The sequence below is a fragment of the Castanea sativa genome, chromosome 11 (genome assembly GCF_040712315.1).
Source record: "Castanea sativa cultivar Marrone di Chiusa Pesio chromosome 11, ASM4071231v1".
In the NCBI taxonomy this organism is placed as follows: domain Eukaryota; kingdom Viridiplantae; phylum Streptophyta; class Magnoliopsida; order Fagales; family Fagaceae; genus Castanea; species Castanea sativa.
The window spans coordinates 53,847,302-53,862,043 of NC_134023.1; the positions used below are offsets into that span (position 1 = coordinate 53,847,302).

General features: G+C 34.2%; 1 protein-coding gene across 2 annotated transcripts; it reads left to right on the forward strand.

Moving 5' to 3' along the window:
- Nucleotides 1-403: 403 nt before the first annotated feature.
- LOC142617708 (nucleolar GTP-binding protein 1) lies at nt 404-14,003 on the forward strand. Of its 2 annotated transcripts, XM_075790664.1 has the most exons (15): nt 772-986; nt 1,194-1,327; nt 2,635-2,755; nt 2,886-2,950; nt 3,073-3,186; nt 3,684-3,758; nt 6,277-6,315; nt 6,396-6,467; nt 7,716-7,829; nt 8,192-8,263; nt 8,347-8,383; nt 9,908-10,020; nt 11,575-11,781; nt 11,936-11,995; nt 13,445-14,003. In XM_075790664.1, the coding sequence occupies exons 1-14, from the start codon at nt 905-907 to the stop codon at nt 11,993-11,995; spliced, it is 1,305 nt and encodes a 434-aa protein (XP_075646779.1). In that variant the 5' UTR covers nt 772-904; the 3' UTR covers nt 13,445-14,003. The 2 variants fall into 2 exon arrangements, with proteins under 2 accessions (XP_075646778.1, XP_075646779.1); XM_075790663.1 differs by lacking the exon at nt 11,936-11,995 and having other exon boundaries at nt 404-986.
- The last annotated feature ends 739 nt before the right edge of the window (nt 14,004-14,742 follow it).

The following is a 14,742-nucleotide window of genomic DNA, read 5'->3' on the forward strand; positions in this document are numbered from 1 at the left end:
CAACCATTCGGATCCCAAGAATGTAACACAAACCAGTTCAATGAATCAAACATATATATAAATTTTCGGAATCCTCTTAAAAGGAAAAGATATATATATATATATATATATTTTTTTTTTTTTTTTGATAGGATGATTATATTATTTAGTAAAACCGCAATAGTGTTATTGATAAATCAAACTTTATTATTCTAAAGATTTAAAGTTGATTTTATTCTACAATTACATCTCATATCCTAGAAAGAGAAATGGAAAATCAGAAATAAATAGAAAACTTAAAAAAAAAAAAATTTAATACTAATTTCATATGTGCCCCTAACAAAGTTGTAGTTTTTATTTTGTTTCTTAAAAAAAAAAAAAATAAAAAACGTTATTTTGAGCCGAAGTAAGCAGCAACGAAGGTGTGAGGATTTTTTTGCAAGTCTGGTTTAGAGAGAGAGAGAGAGTGAGAATCGGAGGTGTACAAGTTCAGTCCGCCTATTTCCGTCGCTTGGAGCCGCCGCCTGGGTTGCTGGGTTTTGCATCGTTGCTTCTTTCTTCTTCGTTGTTGATCTCTGCGTTGTCTTCTCTGCTGGGTTGCTTCTTTCTTCTTCATTATTGTTGATCTTGCGTTGTTTCTTTTCTCAACATCTCTGCCTTCTTCTTTCTTCATCGTTCAAGTCTGCGTTTTTTCTTAAATAGTTTGGAAAAGATGCTAACTAACGAAATTGTTTGGGAATTGGTGTTAGTTTGCAATTTTTTCTGTGATTGTAAGTAAAACAAACTATCTAAAACCCCAGCTTCTCAAAAAAAAAAAAACTATCTAAAACCTCAGACTCACTCAGTATAAGCTAAAACCCAGAAACGATTTGCATCTTCTTTCTTTGCAAAATCAAAAAGACTTCTATTAAAGAAGAAAAAGAAGATGAGTAAGGCCTACACTCTCTTCCAACTATGCCATGCTCCTTCCACCAGTTTTCTTTTCGGCTCCTCCAAATCCCATAGAGGTTCTCACTCTCACTCTCTCTCTTTGAAATCGCTGTTTTTTTTTTTTGAATGCTTTAAAAACATTCCTGATTATTTGATGTGGGTTTATCTTAAAAACCCTTTTTTTTATTATTGTATTTCAAAGTCTTTGATTTTTTTTTTAATTTTACATTGAAATATTTTCTTCTCAGTTATGAATAAGCTTCTGCCTTGGAATACTAATGCAGGTTTGTATATGATACCTGGTTGGAGAGTTTATCCAACTCTCCACTTTTGTAAAAACGTGCAAACTACTACTTATGAAGTTGTCAATGCAAGTTATGTGCCCACTGCACAAACTAAAGAAGAAAAGGAAATAAAGGTATGGATAAGATACAAGGATAGATAAAAACCAATGATTTTATTTATTTATTTTTCATTTATTTACATACAAATGGACTTGCTAGTTTTATCTCACTTGGAATTTGTTACTGTGTTTTAATAACATGCTTCAAGTGTTACTTCTTTGTATGCAAATGTGCAAATAAGTGTCAAAGAAGGTTTTTTTTTTTTGGTTAAAAAGTGTTTTGGAATGCAAATTGTTAAGGATAAACTTAGGTATAAGACCTTAGTTGTAGTACGTTTAATTTTCCAATCAAATTCAAACATATAACTGCCTTGATTTTAATTGTCCTTGGAAAAGGTAACACTGTTTGTGCTTTATTAGTCAATACATCCATGTGTTTGAATCTAATTGGGAAACATAATGTACACCACCTGAGAATCTGTACCTAAGTTTTGCCCATTGTTAATGGGAAGTTGTCTCACATGGAGTGGAAATGAAGAGGTGCCTTTCTGAAACAAAATTTTTTTTACTTTAAGGGAGGGATGGATGATTTGACTCTAGTAGAGTCAGCTTGGAGGAATCAGATGAAGGTTAACCTAAGGAGGTTAGTAAGCTTTTTTTTTTTGGAGGGGGGGGGGGGGGGGGCTATGTTCTTTTAAAAAGTCGGGAAAGCTTTGGGCCTCATTAGTAAGCAGTGTGATCAAAGCTTTGGTGGGGTTGGGTAAGAAAACACATGGTGGAGTGGAGTTTTTGGAATGAAAAGTATGGTTAGTTTTGAGAGAGTCAAGAAGATCTTTGGGATGGGCCTTTAGAATCTTATGAAGGACTGGTTTGAATTTCAAATTTTTGGCACTTATGCAGTTAACAACTTCTGATTGTTGGCCTGCCAACTAAGAAATAACATTCATTCATGTAGATGTCTAGGTGGAGCCACCAACATTCTAGTGTATCCATATACCATTTGATCATATGAGATTATTATGTTAAGGGTTTCTAGAATATATGGAGCAAACTAATGCGGACTGGTTAACTGAATAATTTTACTTGTGTCCATAGCAGTAAGTGCTGTATAGAGTGTAATCAAAGCATTGATGATTGCTTGGTGTATCTGAAAAATGATTAACTAAAGTAACGTTGAACCTTATGAAATTAAGAACAAATTTGTAATTAGTGAAGTGCCAATCCCTTTAGGTATTCTTGGTTTCTATTAAATTTTTGTTCGCTAAGTTTCCTTTTCGACTCAATGATCTCTCAGCTTTCTTTCTATGTTTTATTGTGTTTATCATTCTCCTTACTTAGCAAAAGAATTAATGGTGGTTGTGGTTCCAATGTTCTAATTTTAGGACAAGTCATCAGCACAACTTGATACAGTTGGTGCATTTCAAAAGCTGCCCATAGTGATGCCATCTGTTGATATACTTTATTCGGCACTGAAAAAGGCAAAAAGGGTTTCACCTACGAAGGGTACTTGTTGGGGGCAGTCTTTTTTTCTTCATCACTGACACATCTGATTGTACATGACATTGATAAATAGATGAAACTTGGTTTGTAAAACTTGCTGCTAACCTTGATTTTTAGTATATTCATTTTGTAGGCATTCCCAATATTGCAAAGCGAGAGAGAAATAGAGGTGCAAAACAACTTGATGCACTGATGAAAGTTTGTTCTTAACTTTATATCTATCATGTTATTCTATAGAACAAACTCATTTTCTATTTTCTGCTTCCTATATGGAATAACTGTTCAATTCTGATATCATAGCTTCCTGTTTTCATCTTCAGGAAATTGCAGTTCCCTTAAGGACGTATCTGGAGAATTTTCCAAAGAAGAAATACCTTCACCCATATGAACGATCACTTATTGAATTGACTCTTGGTGATGGAAATTATGAAGAGGTAATTGTTATTAACTCATTGTCAACAGTTTATAAAAGCAATTTTGGGCAACTTTGGACCTTTGCAATGGGGTTTACCCACTGTAAACACCCATGGCTCTTCTGCCACTTTTGAAAGGATCGATGATGATGTTCCAGTAGTAGATTTATTAAAATAACCATATATATGTGTGTGTGCGCGCGCGTTTGCATGCGTGCTGACTACAAATATAATCTAGTATAATAATAGTATTTTCCTGTTTTATTGAACAAGTAACATGGCGAGTGTAATAAGTTCTTGTTCTTGTTCTTGTTTTCTTTTTAGGCTGTTTGGATTTAGAAAGAAGTTCCATTTTTTTATGTAGAATCCTGGTCAGCTTTCTGACTATTTACAGTGCAAGAGAATTTAATTCTAAGACATTTGAGGCATTCACATTTGTCTATACCACCAGACATGTTGACTGTGTGTAGAATTCCTTTATATATTTGCTGATTGCATATTTACTCATGGTTTGATAGGTTTTGGCAAAGGTTAATGCTCTGAGGAAGAATGTGGTATCTGTTGGAAAGGAACATGCTTCTCTCTGTGCCAAGGTTGGAATCTTCAATCAAATCTAAGTGCTGTTGTGTCACTTGTGGAGTATCCTTATTTTCTTATGTGGTCAAATATGGGTATTGCTAATATAAGATTCAATCTTTGGCTTGCTCCAAGCCATGTTGAAACCTGTACTATTGGGAAAAAAAAGTTATTTTTTCACCTTCTAGTGTAACTTAGGGGATCCCATATTATGCAATAAATTGATTGTTGTCCTGCATGTTGTCCCTGATGATTACATAAGACATGCTCTGAATTGTAGGTTCATATATAATTTTAACTTCATATGCATTCACATGATCTTTCAGGAGTTAAAAAAAAAATGCTATGATGGATCAGACCTCTAGCACAATTGACAAATCTTTAACAAAAAAAAAAAATTTGACAAATCTTGGGGTTTGATCATAAATGGCATAGTAATTGTCTAAAATAGATACTAGTTACTTATAGAAGATGGAGGTTATAACTTGGTTTTGATGAAGTTGAAAGGAATGACTGAACCACAAGGGGGAACTTAAGTTGCTTGTTGGGGTGGAAACAAGAGTTTTTTGCTTCTTTTCAGGAAATGTATTGCAGTTTTAGTGAATATATGTATTTGCATACCCTCTTATTCTTAAATAAATTCAATACTTATATAGAACTAATTGCTTCGTAATTATATTTCTATCATATAATTGTCACATGTATTATAATTTTTTAAATGTTTATTTTTATCGTTTGCATCATTTGGTGGGCCTTGAATCCACGATCTCACCTTCCACCTTACTTTTTAGAAGGGAAGGAGGTGCCATTTGAGCTAGCTCATCATCTGCACGTGTTTTAAAAGTTTTAAATAGGAACTTAATAAATTTAGCAGTCAATCTCAACAACAGATGACTAATACAGTGGGAAATTGTTTTTCTTTAAAAAATGTAACAATAAACAACATCCTCCATTTTTGTTTTTAAACGGTAGACTGTCTAGAGTTCCTAGATACCTTGTGCGTTTATTAGTCTTACCTGTATCTTTACTTTGTTATTGTTTCTTTCTTTGGGCATTTTCTTTGTATACTCCCCCCCATGTACTAGATTTGTGCCCCTTTATGTGCTGCTGAGTTGAATTTTTTTATTTCTCAAACAATGTTACTGCATACAACCTTACTAGTGTCAACCATGGTTTTTTGTTTTTGGGTCTTTATGTAGATATTAAGGAGTTTTGTACAGGAACAATGGTTCTTATCCCTTTGATTTAGTGTAGATATTGATTGTGGCTTTTGCCTGGGCTGTTATGAATTTAACAATAGGGTTGCAGCAGATAGGACGCAATAAGTATCTAAACAGCCTAAAAGGAAAGAAAAGAAAAGAAAAAATGGCTTTACAATTACCATCTTAACTATTTCTTTCCTTGTCACTCTGTGCGAGATAATTAAATTCTTTTATGCTCTCACAGAGGCAAGAACATTCAGGTAATGTTAATTTCCTAACTTCACTTCCATCAAGCTCAATCTATTATTATTGCTCAAACAATGATTTGATCATCTATCTTGTTGGCAATTCTTCTTTCTGCTTGTGATGAATGTAACTTTGAATATGTCTGTCTATTTGTAAATCTCTTAGGGTGCGTTTGTTTCAACAGTAAAGCAATTCCGGAAAATGTTTTCAGCATTTGCGGGTGTTTGGCAACACCGGAAATTTTGGTCAAACGGAAAAGAGGAACCATTGACCGTAAAATTTGCCCTCCCCACCCGGAAAATATTTTCCATGTCTTTTTTACCTTCAAATTGAGTTTTTCGTTGGAAAACAGAGAAAGAGAAGGAGAGGGAGAGAGCAACAACCCACACCAGAAAAGAGAGAGAGAGCTAGAGGGAGATCGCCGGTGAAGCCAAGACCACGCCGTCCTCAACCCAAAGGCCCGCCATCAAGCTCGCGCCGGGCGAGATCGAGGCGCGATCTCGCGCCATCGAGCTTGCGCCGGGCGAGATCGTCGTGCGATCTCGCGCCGTCGAGCTCGCGCAGGGCGAGATTGAGGCGCGATCTTGCGCCGTCGAGCTCGCGCCCGGCGAGATCGACGCGCATGATTGCGCCGGCGAGATCGGTGACCCACCGATCTCCCTCTTCCTCCTCCCTGTCTCACCTCCCTCTCTCAGTTTAATTTGATTTGGCCATGGTGTTTTATTTGATTTTTGTTTGTTTAGAAGTTGATAGATTGTAATGTTCTATTATAAAATTTGTTTGGAATGTGAGAAAATGGTTGAGAAAATGTGAGAAATCAATAAAAAATTTGCATTTTCAGAATGTTACCAAACACTTGAAAATATTTTCCAAAGTATTTTTTAAAATGCCACCAAACATCTAAAAATATTTTCCTTTCCCGAAAATATTTTCCTTTCCTGAAAACATTTTCCGGAATTGCTTTACTGTCGAAACAAACGCACCCTTAGTACAAAACTTTCCATGTTGTAATCATGGATATGGAATTTTTGTTCCTTCTGCATTTTTTCTGTTTGTTGCCCGTTAAACATGCTTGTGTCTTGTGCAGTCTTTAACGAAGCGAGAAGCAGAGGAAAGACTGAGTGAGGTGAGCTCTTGTCTCTATGCAGAATACATTTTCCGTTCACATCAATGAAATTATTTTGTTTACTTTGACTTTGACTGCAGGGTAGGAAGAAAATTGAAGAGATTTTCAGTCATGAAGGAAAAGCTGTTGATGCTTTGTTACATATTGCCAAGGTATTCTCCCTTGTGAAACAGGACTCTTAGATGAAGAGAAAAACTTGAATATGTTTTTAATTCTTCCAAATAACTATACAACTTTGATGCCCAAACCTCCCTTGCCAACATTTTTTGGCATTATTTATAAGACACCAAATAATGAGAACACAAATGACTGTATCTCCCAGTGCACAAAGCTCTCTTGCCACTGAACAGTGGATTAAAGGACGATAATTCTTTTTTTCATTCAATTATTCTTGAACATTCAATACCGATCAACACTTAACAACTTTCTCTACAAAGATTATCTGTTGTCAAAATCTTTCCAAGGGAATTTCAGAAAAAGTGATTGGACCCTCGTACTCCCCCATTAAATGATTGGACCTCAAATTTTCCAAGCCATACCAACCTCCAACATATTTCATCCTCACCTCCACTGGAAAAGGGAAGTTAGAATACAATAAATCAAAGAAAGTACTTATCATAAAAAAAAAGTAGCCGTAATTTTAATTCCCAATCCTGAAAGGCATGAATTAACATGAATATGCATGTTTGACTAAAGGGACAGATGATCAGGGCTTTACAACATTTTGCCCTTTGTTAGTGTCATGACAATATTGCAGATATTTTATACAAGAGAAAGTATTACGGTGCCTGGAAAATAATAGTGGACATGAACATAACTTTATTTGGACAGAATTCCATTGTAAATTTATGTAAAAATAGATGGATATATATTCAAATTTTTTTTTTGGAAATAAATCATTCATTAACAAATTCAATTTGATGCACAGTTCAGTCAAGGGAGGACTTTGAGGACATTTACTGCCTGCAATGAATGATATGTTCATTTTGTAGTTTTTATTTAATTGGTTTCTTGTTGCTTTTTGCCTTTTCCGGATGTCCACATTTTCAGTTTGCTTAGTTTCTTCTTACTTGTTCCCTACAGATCAGTATTAGTAATGCATTTTAAGTGCTTATCAGCTTGAAGTTTTTCAATTCCCCCCCCCCCCCCTCCCCATAAGTTAACCACTATGTATGTATGTATGTATGTATTATATTTGTCTGACTAATTGAGTTATTAGTGAAGTTTTTTTCTTACAGTGTCTTGTTTTCAATTTTTTAATCGATAATTACACACAGGCCACATGGTCTTGGATGTACGGCTTTACCCTCCATCCCATAATTGAGGGAGGAGAAAGTCCCATTTGAACTAGTGGTCATTGGCCTGATGGTGTCTTTTTTCATAATGTTTAACTTTTGTAGACTCTACGGGCAATGCCTGTTGTTGATCTGGAAACACCAACACTCTGTCTTGTTGGAGCTCCTAATGTGGGGAAGTCATCTTTGGTCCGGATACTCTCTACAGGGAAGCCAGAGGTTGTTGCAGAATTATTGATGGTTATATGTGCTCATTTATTGTGCTGGTTACACATCCTTAAAGTTAATGCTAATGCTTTAAATAAAGAGTGTTAACAAGCTAAGTTCAAGCATTCTTAGATCTTGCAATTAAAGCAATACTATAGACATAATGGCCAAAAGATTCACAATGGATTCTTATTATTGGTGCTCTAATTTTCATTTAAGAACTCTAATACAAAGTTTTTAATTTATATATTTTTAACTAGTTAATTAAGATATTAGTCTACTTCACAAAAAAAAGATTTTATACAAAATATCATATTTTGCTGCTAACTGCCAACTTCTTTATTCCCCCCCTTCAATCCCTTCTTCTGTTTCAGATCTGCAACTATCCTTTCACGACAAGAGGAATACTAATGGGTCATATAGCTTTTAACTACCAGAATTTTCAGGTCATCATTCTGTCTACGATGTGTAATGCTATTTTTATTCGAGATTTATTCATTTTTAGTAACATCTTTAAAATCAACCACAGGTGACAGACACTCCTGGCCTACTGAAGAGATGTGATGGTAAGACTTGTGCTTCTTTTTTTCTTTCCTCGCAATGAATGTGTAGTGTGCCTTTGTCACTGTTCTTGTCAGTCATAGTGATCAAATGCACAGTCATAGTGGAGGAGCATCTATTTTGTATGTCAAAAGAAAAATTAGATGTTTTTCTGCATACATCTAATTGTTTCAAAAGCACGATGGCTTATTGGAAAATCTTCAAGGTTTGAAGGAGACTCAGATGACCATGTCTAGTCTTGACTTATTAAGGGTCCTACTTTTAAGATAGTTAAATTTTGATCAAATTGTTTAGCTTTGCTTCCAACTTGATTGATATATGAGTATACTTTCTAGTTATTTGAGAGGAAATGTAAACAGAGTATACAGAAGGTTACTAATTTTGATGTATATCTTAATTTCTAGGTTATGATGACATTGGAAGTACTTCAAATTGCAAGTTGCTTCTTTTCATTTGCTAAAATAACAGTGTTGGATCAACCATTCAACTTTCAAGTAGCAACGACTTTTAAACCCATGTCTCATATTCTCATCCGTTTATTACTTTATTGACAATAAAAGAATGCTGTGCTTCTATTTAAATTTTAGCACTTTTCCTATCATGTGTGGGCTCAGACTCCTCAATAAACAGGGCCCAAGTCGTTGATTTTTCACTTTTAAATGAAAAATAGAGTGGAGATAGGGTTCAAACTTAGGACCACCTATTTTGATATCATGATGAACTACTATTAGTCCCAAAAGCTTTAAGTCCATCATTTAACCATTATTCTAATAGAGTCCATTGTTTGACCAGTTTTCCATGTGATCACTGGTTCTTCTACGGTGCATAGCTTTAGTATGCTAGGTTTTTAGAAACTACAGCCCCCTTTTTGAGGTTACTGATGCAGTTAAATAGTCTACATTGTTGAGGAGTTGGATGATGCTGAGATAACTGAAGCACGACCAAAGTCGGTGAATGTTTAGTTTCTTGTAGGAATGAAGTTGTTTCATTCTGTTCTGATGGCATTTGAATGATTATATCTAGTTGCAAGAACAGGTCAAATTTTGAGTATTTATTGAAATGCTGTAAATTTGAATATTTTCTAATATTATGATTTTTTCTTTCTTGCAATGATTCCATTTCCAGTGATGATATAAGCTTTTAAGGATTGTTTTGGTAAAGAAAACAGTATAAGGAAAGTGGATTGGATTAACTCCTACAGTCTTACTTTTTTGCACATAAACATCCTAAGTTTGGGAAAAGAATTTAATTACAGTTCACTCAAAGACACAAACACAAAGTAGATTCTGCTTTGCTTTTGATTGTTTCAACTATACATTGCAAAAAAAAAAAAGTTTGGTTAAATGCTCTAAGGACAAATCCATGAATTGCCTTGGATTGCTTGCCTGAAACGTGATAATTTAGAGATAGTATTTTATTGTCAATATAGTTCTTTTCTTCATATACAGAGGGGTGGTGTTTGGTTCTTTTGCTTGTATATTTTCTAGCTGTAGTATGTTATTTCATTTTTTTCTTGCTTGGATCTGCAGAGGACAGGAATAATTTGGAAAAGTTGACACTTGCTGTCCTATCTCATTTGCCTACTGCAGTATTATATGTTCATGACCTCTCTGGAGAATGTGGGACCTCACCTTCTGATCAGGTATTATATAATATTTTGGTCCTACTGATTATAATCCTATCAATAATCCTAAAGAATCCAATGGGATGTAATCTATATAAGACCTCACCTTCTCTTCTTTAAGTTGAGGTTTTTTTATTTATTTATTTTTTTTTATAAGTAATAAGATTTATTGATATAAAAAAAAGGACGCCTTAGTACACAGGAAGTGTAATGGGGTCAAAGAAATCAAGTGCAAAAATTGCAAAAATCTAGAAAATCAAGAAAGGAAGAGTAAGATTGGTTTTGCAAAGCACACAACTAATCTACTAAGGTTCTAAAGAAAAATAACTTGAGGTTTGAAATAGATCTCTCATTATCTTCAAAGTACCTACTATTTCTTTCCCTCCAAAGACACCACATGAGACAATGGGGAACGATTATTTATATATGACCATTCCGATAACTACCAAACCGTCCTTGCCAACAAGTTAGCAGCCCCACAATTGACTTTGACATAACCCAACTTACTTCAAGTAAGCCCAAAACCATAGACTACAAGTCCATGGCAACTGGACAATGAAGGAAAAGATGGTCAATTGATTCACCATTACACTTGCACAATCGTCAAACATCCCTTTTTCTTAAATTATTAGAGCCCACTATCCAAACTTTCATTTTTCTTAAATTATCAATCGTCAAACATTTCCCCCAAGCTGCAGTCCAAACAAAGAAAGTCACTCGAGAGGGGATCTTATGCTTCCATGTGCTTTTCCAAGGAAAACATAAATCATTAGAGCTCACTAGCAGACAATAATAAGCATTAACCATAAACCCCTTAGTTCTATATGGTTTCCAGCTCATTTTATCCTCCCCAATTCCCTTTACAGAAGTTTTGTATATGGTATCCATGAAACTCAGTTTATATTTATAATCTTGGGAAGAAGAAGAAAAAAAAAATTTATATATATATATATATATATATATGGTTTGAATGTTTTAAGCAATTATTGGGCAGGAGTGGCTGGATCAACAATTGTGGCCTGATTTTGGTTGATAGTTGGATTTCAATTTTAACTCTCTTATTCATGCTACATATGCACGGAGATTGAGAGGAAATTTTGACATTTCATTTGATAAAATACTAATTATCCCAAAAGTTTAAGTTGTTAGGAAATGTTAAATTCAATCATTTAACCATAATTCTAACACTTTTCCTCTCATATGGCCTGAGACTCCCCTATAATAAGAGAGTTCTAACATGTGGGATTTTTTAAATGGGAGGCAAAGTATAGACAGAGTTTGAACTCATGACCATTTGCTTTGATACCATAATGAATTACTCATTGTCCCAAAAGCTTAAGTCCTTAGAAAATGGTGAATTTGATTATTTAACCATAATTCTAACATGTCAATTTGTTTTTGTTACATTGTGAATCTTTAATTCTTTATTTATTTTTCCCTTTTCTTTCTTTTGTTTTTTTTGGGAGATGGGAGGGGAGTGGAGGTTTAAGAAAGAGAATTTCATTGTTATCTTTGTGAAATTTGTCTTTTAATGACATTTTCTTTTTGGTTTCTTGATGATGGATTCTGTAGTTTGTAATATACAAAGAAATAAAGGAAAGGTTTGGTGGCCATCTGTGGCTTGATGTTGTGTCCAAATGTGATTTGCTGCATAAGTCCCCTGTGGTCTTCATCACAGATGATGATACTCCTGATCATGTTGAGCTGGCAAGATACCGTAAATTGGGACCTGATGGAGCTATCCATGTATCTATAATGAGTGAAGCAGGTCTCAACGAGGTAACGATTTTATGAAAATTTACCTATAAAAAAACATTTTTTGAAAATTTAGGCCCTAAAAATAGTCTTGATCTGATTTCTTTTATTTGAATTTGAATTTATGAGCAATTTCATTTTGCAAAAAAATCTCTTAATTGCCTTTGGTATTCTATAGGTAGTGCAGAAATGTAAATGTAACACCCTTTGTTTCTTATATTTTCTTCTCCATTCATAGGTATCGTGAATTTTTGGGACTATACACAAAGTAAATTGATTTTTATGTGTGCTAGTTTTGCTTAGTTTATGTGTGAATTTATAGAATCATTTACATAGTATAAGAAGATGTGGAGTGCTTTACATTGTGAATCATTGCTTAGTTATTCATGCTACTTTTCATCTGCTTACTTTTGAAGATGTAGAGTGCACTTCAACTCAATTGCAAGCATTCTTCATTAGTTCTCTTTATGAGTGGTCTTTTGTATTGGTTCTTGCAGATAATAACTTTGTTCATTCCTTTATAGACTCGATCCATATGTAGATATATTTCCAATTGTAATTCTTTAGGCTACTTTGTGACTATTTTCACGAGGTAGGCTCATCTCAATAAAATTATTTTTACCTATAAAATAAACAAAGAGGAAAGATTCTATGGTCAAGAGATACTAAAGGGCAAGAGCTCTTGATATCTTGGATCAGTAATTCATAAAGATGGAAAGATTGAAGATGATGTAAATCATAAGATAAGGGTGGAGTGGATGAAGTGGGGAAGCACGTTAAAAGTTTGTGTGATCATAGAATATCTATTAAATTAAAGGGAAAATTTTATAGAACTATTATAAGACTAGTTATATTCAATGGTACTAAATGTTGAGCTGTTAGGAATCAACATATTCATAAGATGAGTGAAGCTGAGATGAGAATGTTAAGATGGGCAAGTGAAAATAAAAGAAAAGCTAGGATTCTAAATGAGGAATTCCACTTTAAGATAGGGGTAGTTGTATTGGTGAAAAGATGAGGGAGACTCGTTTGAGGTGGTTTGGCCATGTTTAGAGGAGAACGATTAATGCACTAGTAAAAAATAGTGAGTTGAATCAAGTTGAGTGAAAAAATATGGATTGGTTGACTCCTTGAAAAAATATGGATTGATTTCTTTAGAACTTTAATGGATTGGTTGGCTGCCTTGCGGAACCAATCATTTTCATCTTTTCTTGATTTCTTAGATGCTTGTAATTTTTGTTCTTGATTGTTTGACTCCTTGTACACTCCCTGTGTACTAGGGTGTTCCACCTTTTTTGAGATCAATAAACTTTTACTTATCAAAAAAAAAAAAGGTAGAGAAAGATAAAAATAACATTAGTACAAGTAATAAAAAAGAACATGTCAAAGTAACAAAAAATATGACTTCACATCCAATATAATGGCAAAAAAGAATGTTTGTAGCCAAACTTGATGAATTTTGATGAGGATTTATAGTTAAGCCAGAAAATTTTGGGATTGAGGCTTGGTTAATATTGATGTTGTAGTATTTACATAATAACTCTAGAACATTCTTGTTCTAATTTTAACTGTAACCCATGCATCTTCAAACTTCACTTTTGTGTATTTCTTGATAGATTCTTTTTCAACATTTGGATTCCAATTTTTCCTGGTGACTTTCAATTTAGAACCTTTTTTTTCTCTGCAGTTGAAGGTTAGAGTGCATGAGCTGCTGACTTCGCAGATGGCCAAGATCAAAAGTGAAAAAAGCAACCAAGAAAATCTAGTTATTAGTTGAGACTGATACTCAGAGAATAACATCAACAACCCCAGAAAGGAGTTCAAAGCACACTGTTTAAAATTTGACTATTGCCATGGACTACAAATTGGCCGGATTTTTAATGAGCTGAGGATAAGAGCATCCAGGTTCTCGCCTCTATTAACACTACATCTTCAGATTTTTCTCAGTTCACATATGATGAGATGTTGTTCATGCTGCACTGTTAATATGGGGAGGTGGATTTAAATGTCTTATATTGTAATGTGATAACTTATGCCTATCCTTTGGCAATTGATATATTTTCATGTTTCCAAGTGTACATAAGATTATAAGTGAACCAATTATTTGCATATTGTTTTAAAAAAAAATTTGGAAGTCCTTTAATTGTTCAAAATCTCTAGTGAATTGTATAGTTAAGGACAATTTAAAATGAGCTTCCAGAACATATTATTCACAATTAGGCAAATTCATTAATTTATTGTTGCCACATTCTTAATTGTTATTGAAACTAACATGAAAGGAATTAATATTAAAAATGTTTTGTTTTGTTCAAATTGTGATAATGGTCCAAAATAAATAAATAAAATTTCCCATTCACCATATCCGAAAAACTATTTAATCATTTATGGTTGAAATGTGGCATGCATTAATTAATTTTTTGAGATTTCCTTAACATCTGATGTCATTTGTCCTCCTTAACCTTTTACACTTTCCTTATCCTTTTACACCACTCTTTTTTAATTTTTTTTTTGTCTTCGTTTTTTCATTTATCATTAATTCTCTCTTAGTCTTCTTACAAGAACTCATCTGCAATCGGTTGGTGGCCATTGTTCCAAAAAAAGCTCAATCTTGACCCCATCTTGACAATGATGGTGACTAGTCGAGGAGGATCAAATCTAGATAAGGTCAAGGTTGAGCTTGTGGGCTCAATGTCGGCATCGAGCTCCTAGGCTAGATCTCAATGTTAGGTCAAGCTCCAACTCCCCGGCACACCATTAATTAACCGTTCATCACCCAAAGAGGTCAGGTTGAGTGTTGATTTGTGGTCTTTGGTGTTTTGCTTATTTGGGATTCATTGGGTTATGCCACATAAGGTTATTGAATTGTTGGAGTTTTAGCTGGGTAAGTTTGGACGACATTGCAACATAGACTTTTGGAGGTTTGTGCTGCATTACTTGATGTAATGTATTTGGTGTGAAATGAATGCTATAAGTTTTGAGGGATGT

What these genes read in the sequence shown, in the direction of transcription:
- LOC142617708 (XM_075790663.1), top strand. Translation starts at nt 905, where the DNA reads ATGAGTAAGGCCTACACTCTCTTCCAACTATGCCATGCTCCTTCCACC. An exon ending in CCTACTGAAGAGATGTGATG is followed by an intron (nt 8,384 to 9,907) that starts GTAAGACTTGTG and finishes TTGGATCTGCAG; the next exon opens with AGGACAGGAATAATTTGGAA. An exon ending in GTGAAGCAGGTCTCAACGAG is followed by an intron (nt 11,782 to 13,444) that starts GTAACGATTTTA and finishes TTTTCTCTGCAG; the next exon opens with TTGAAGGTTAGAGTGCATGA.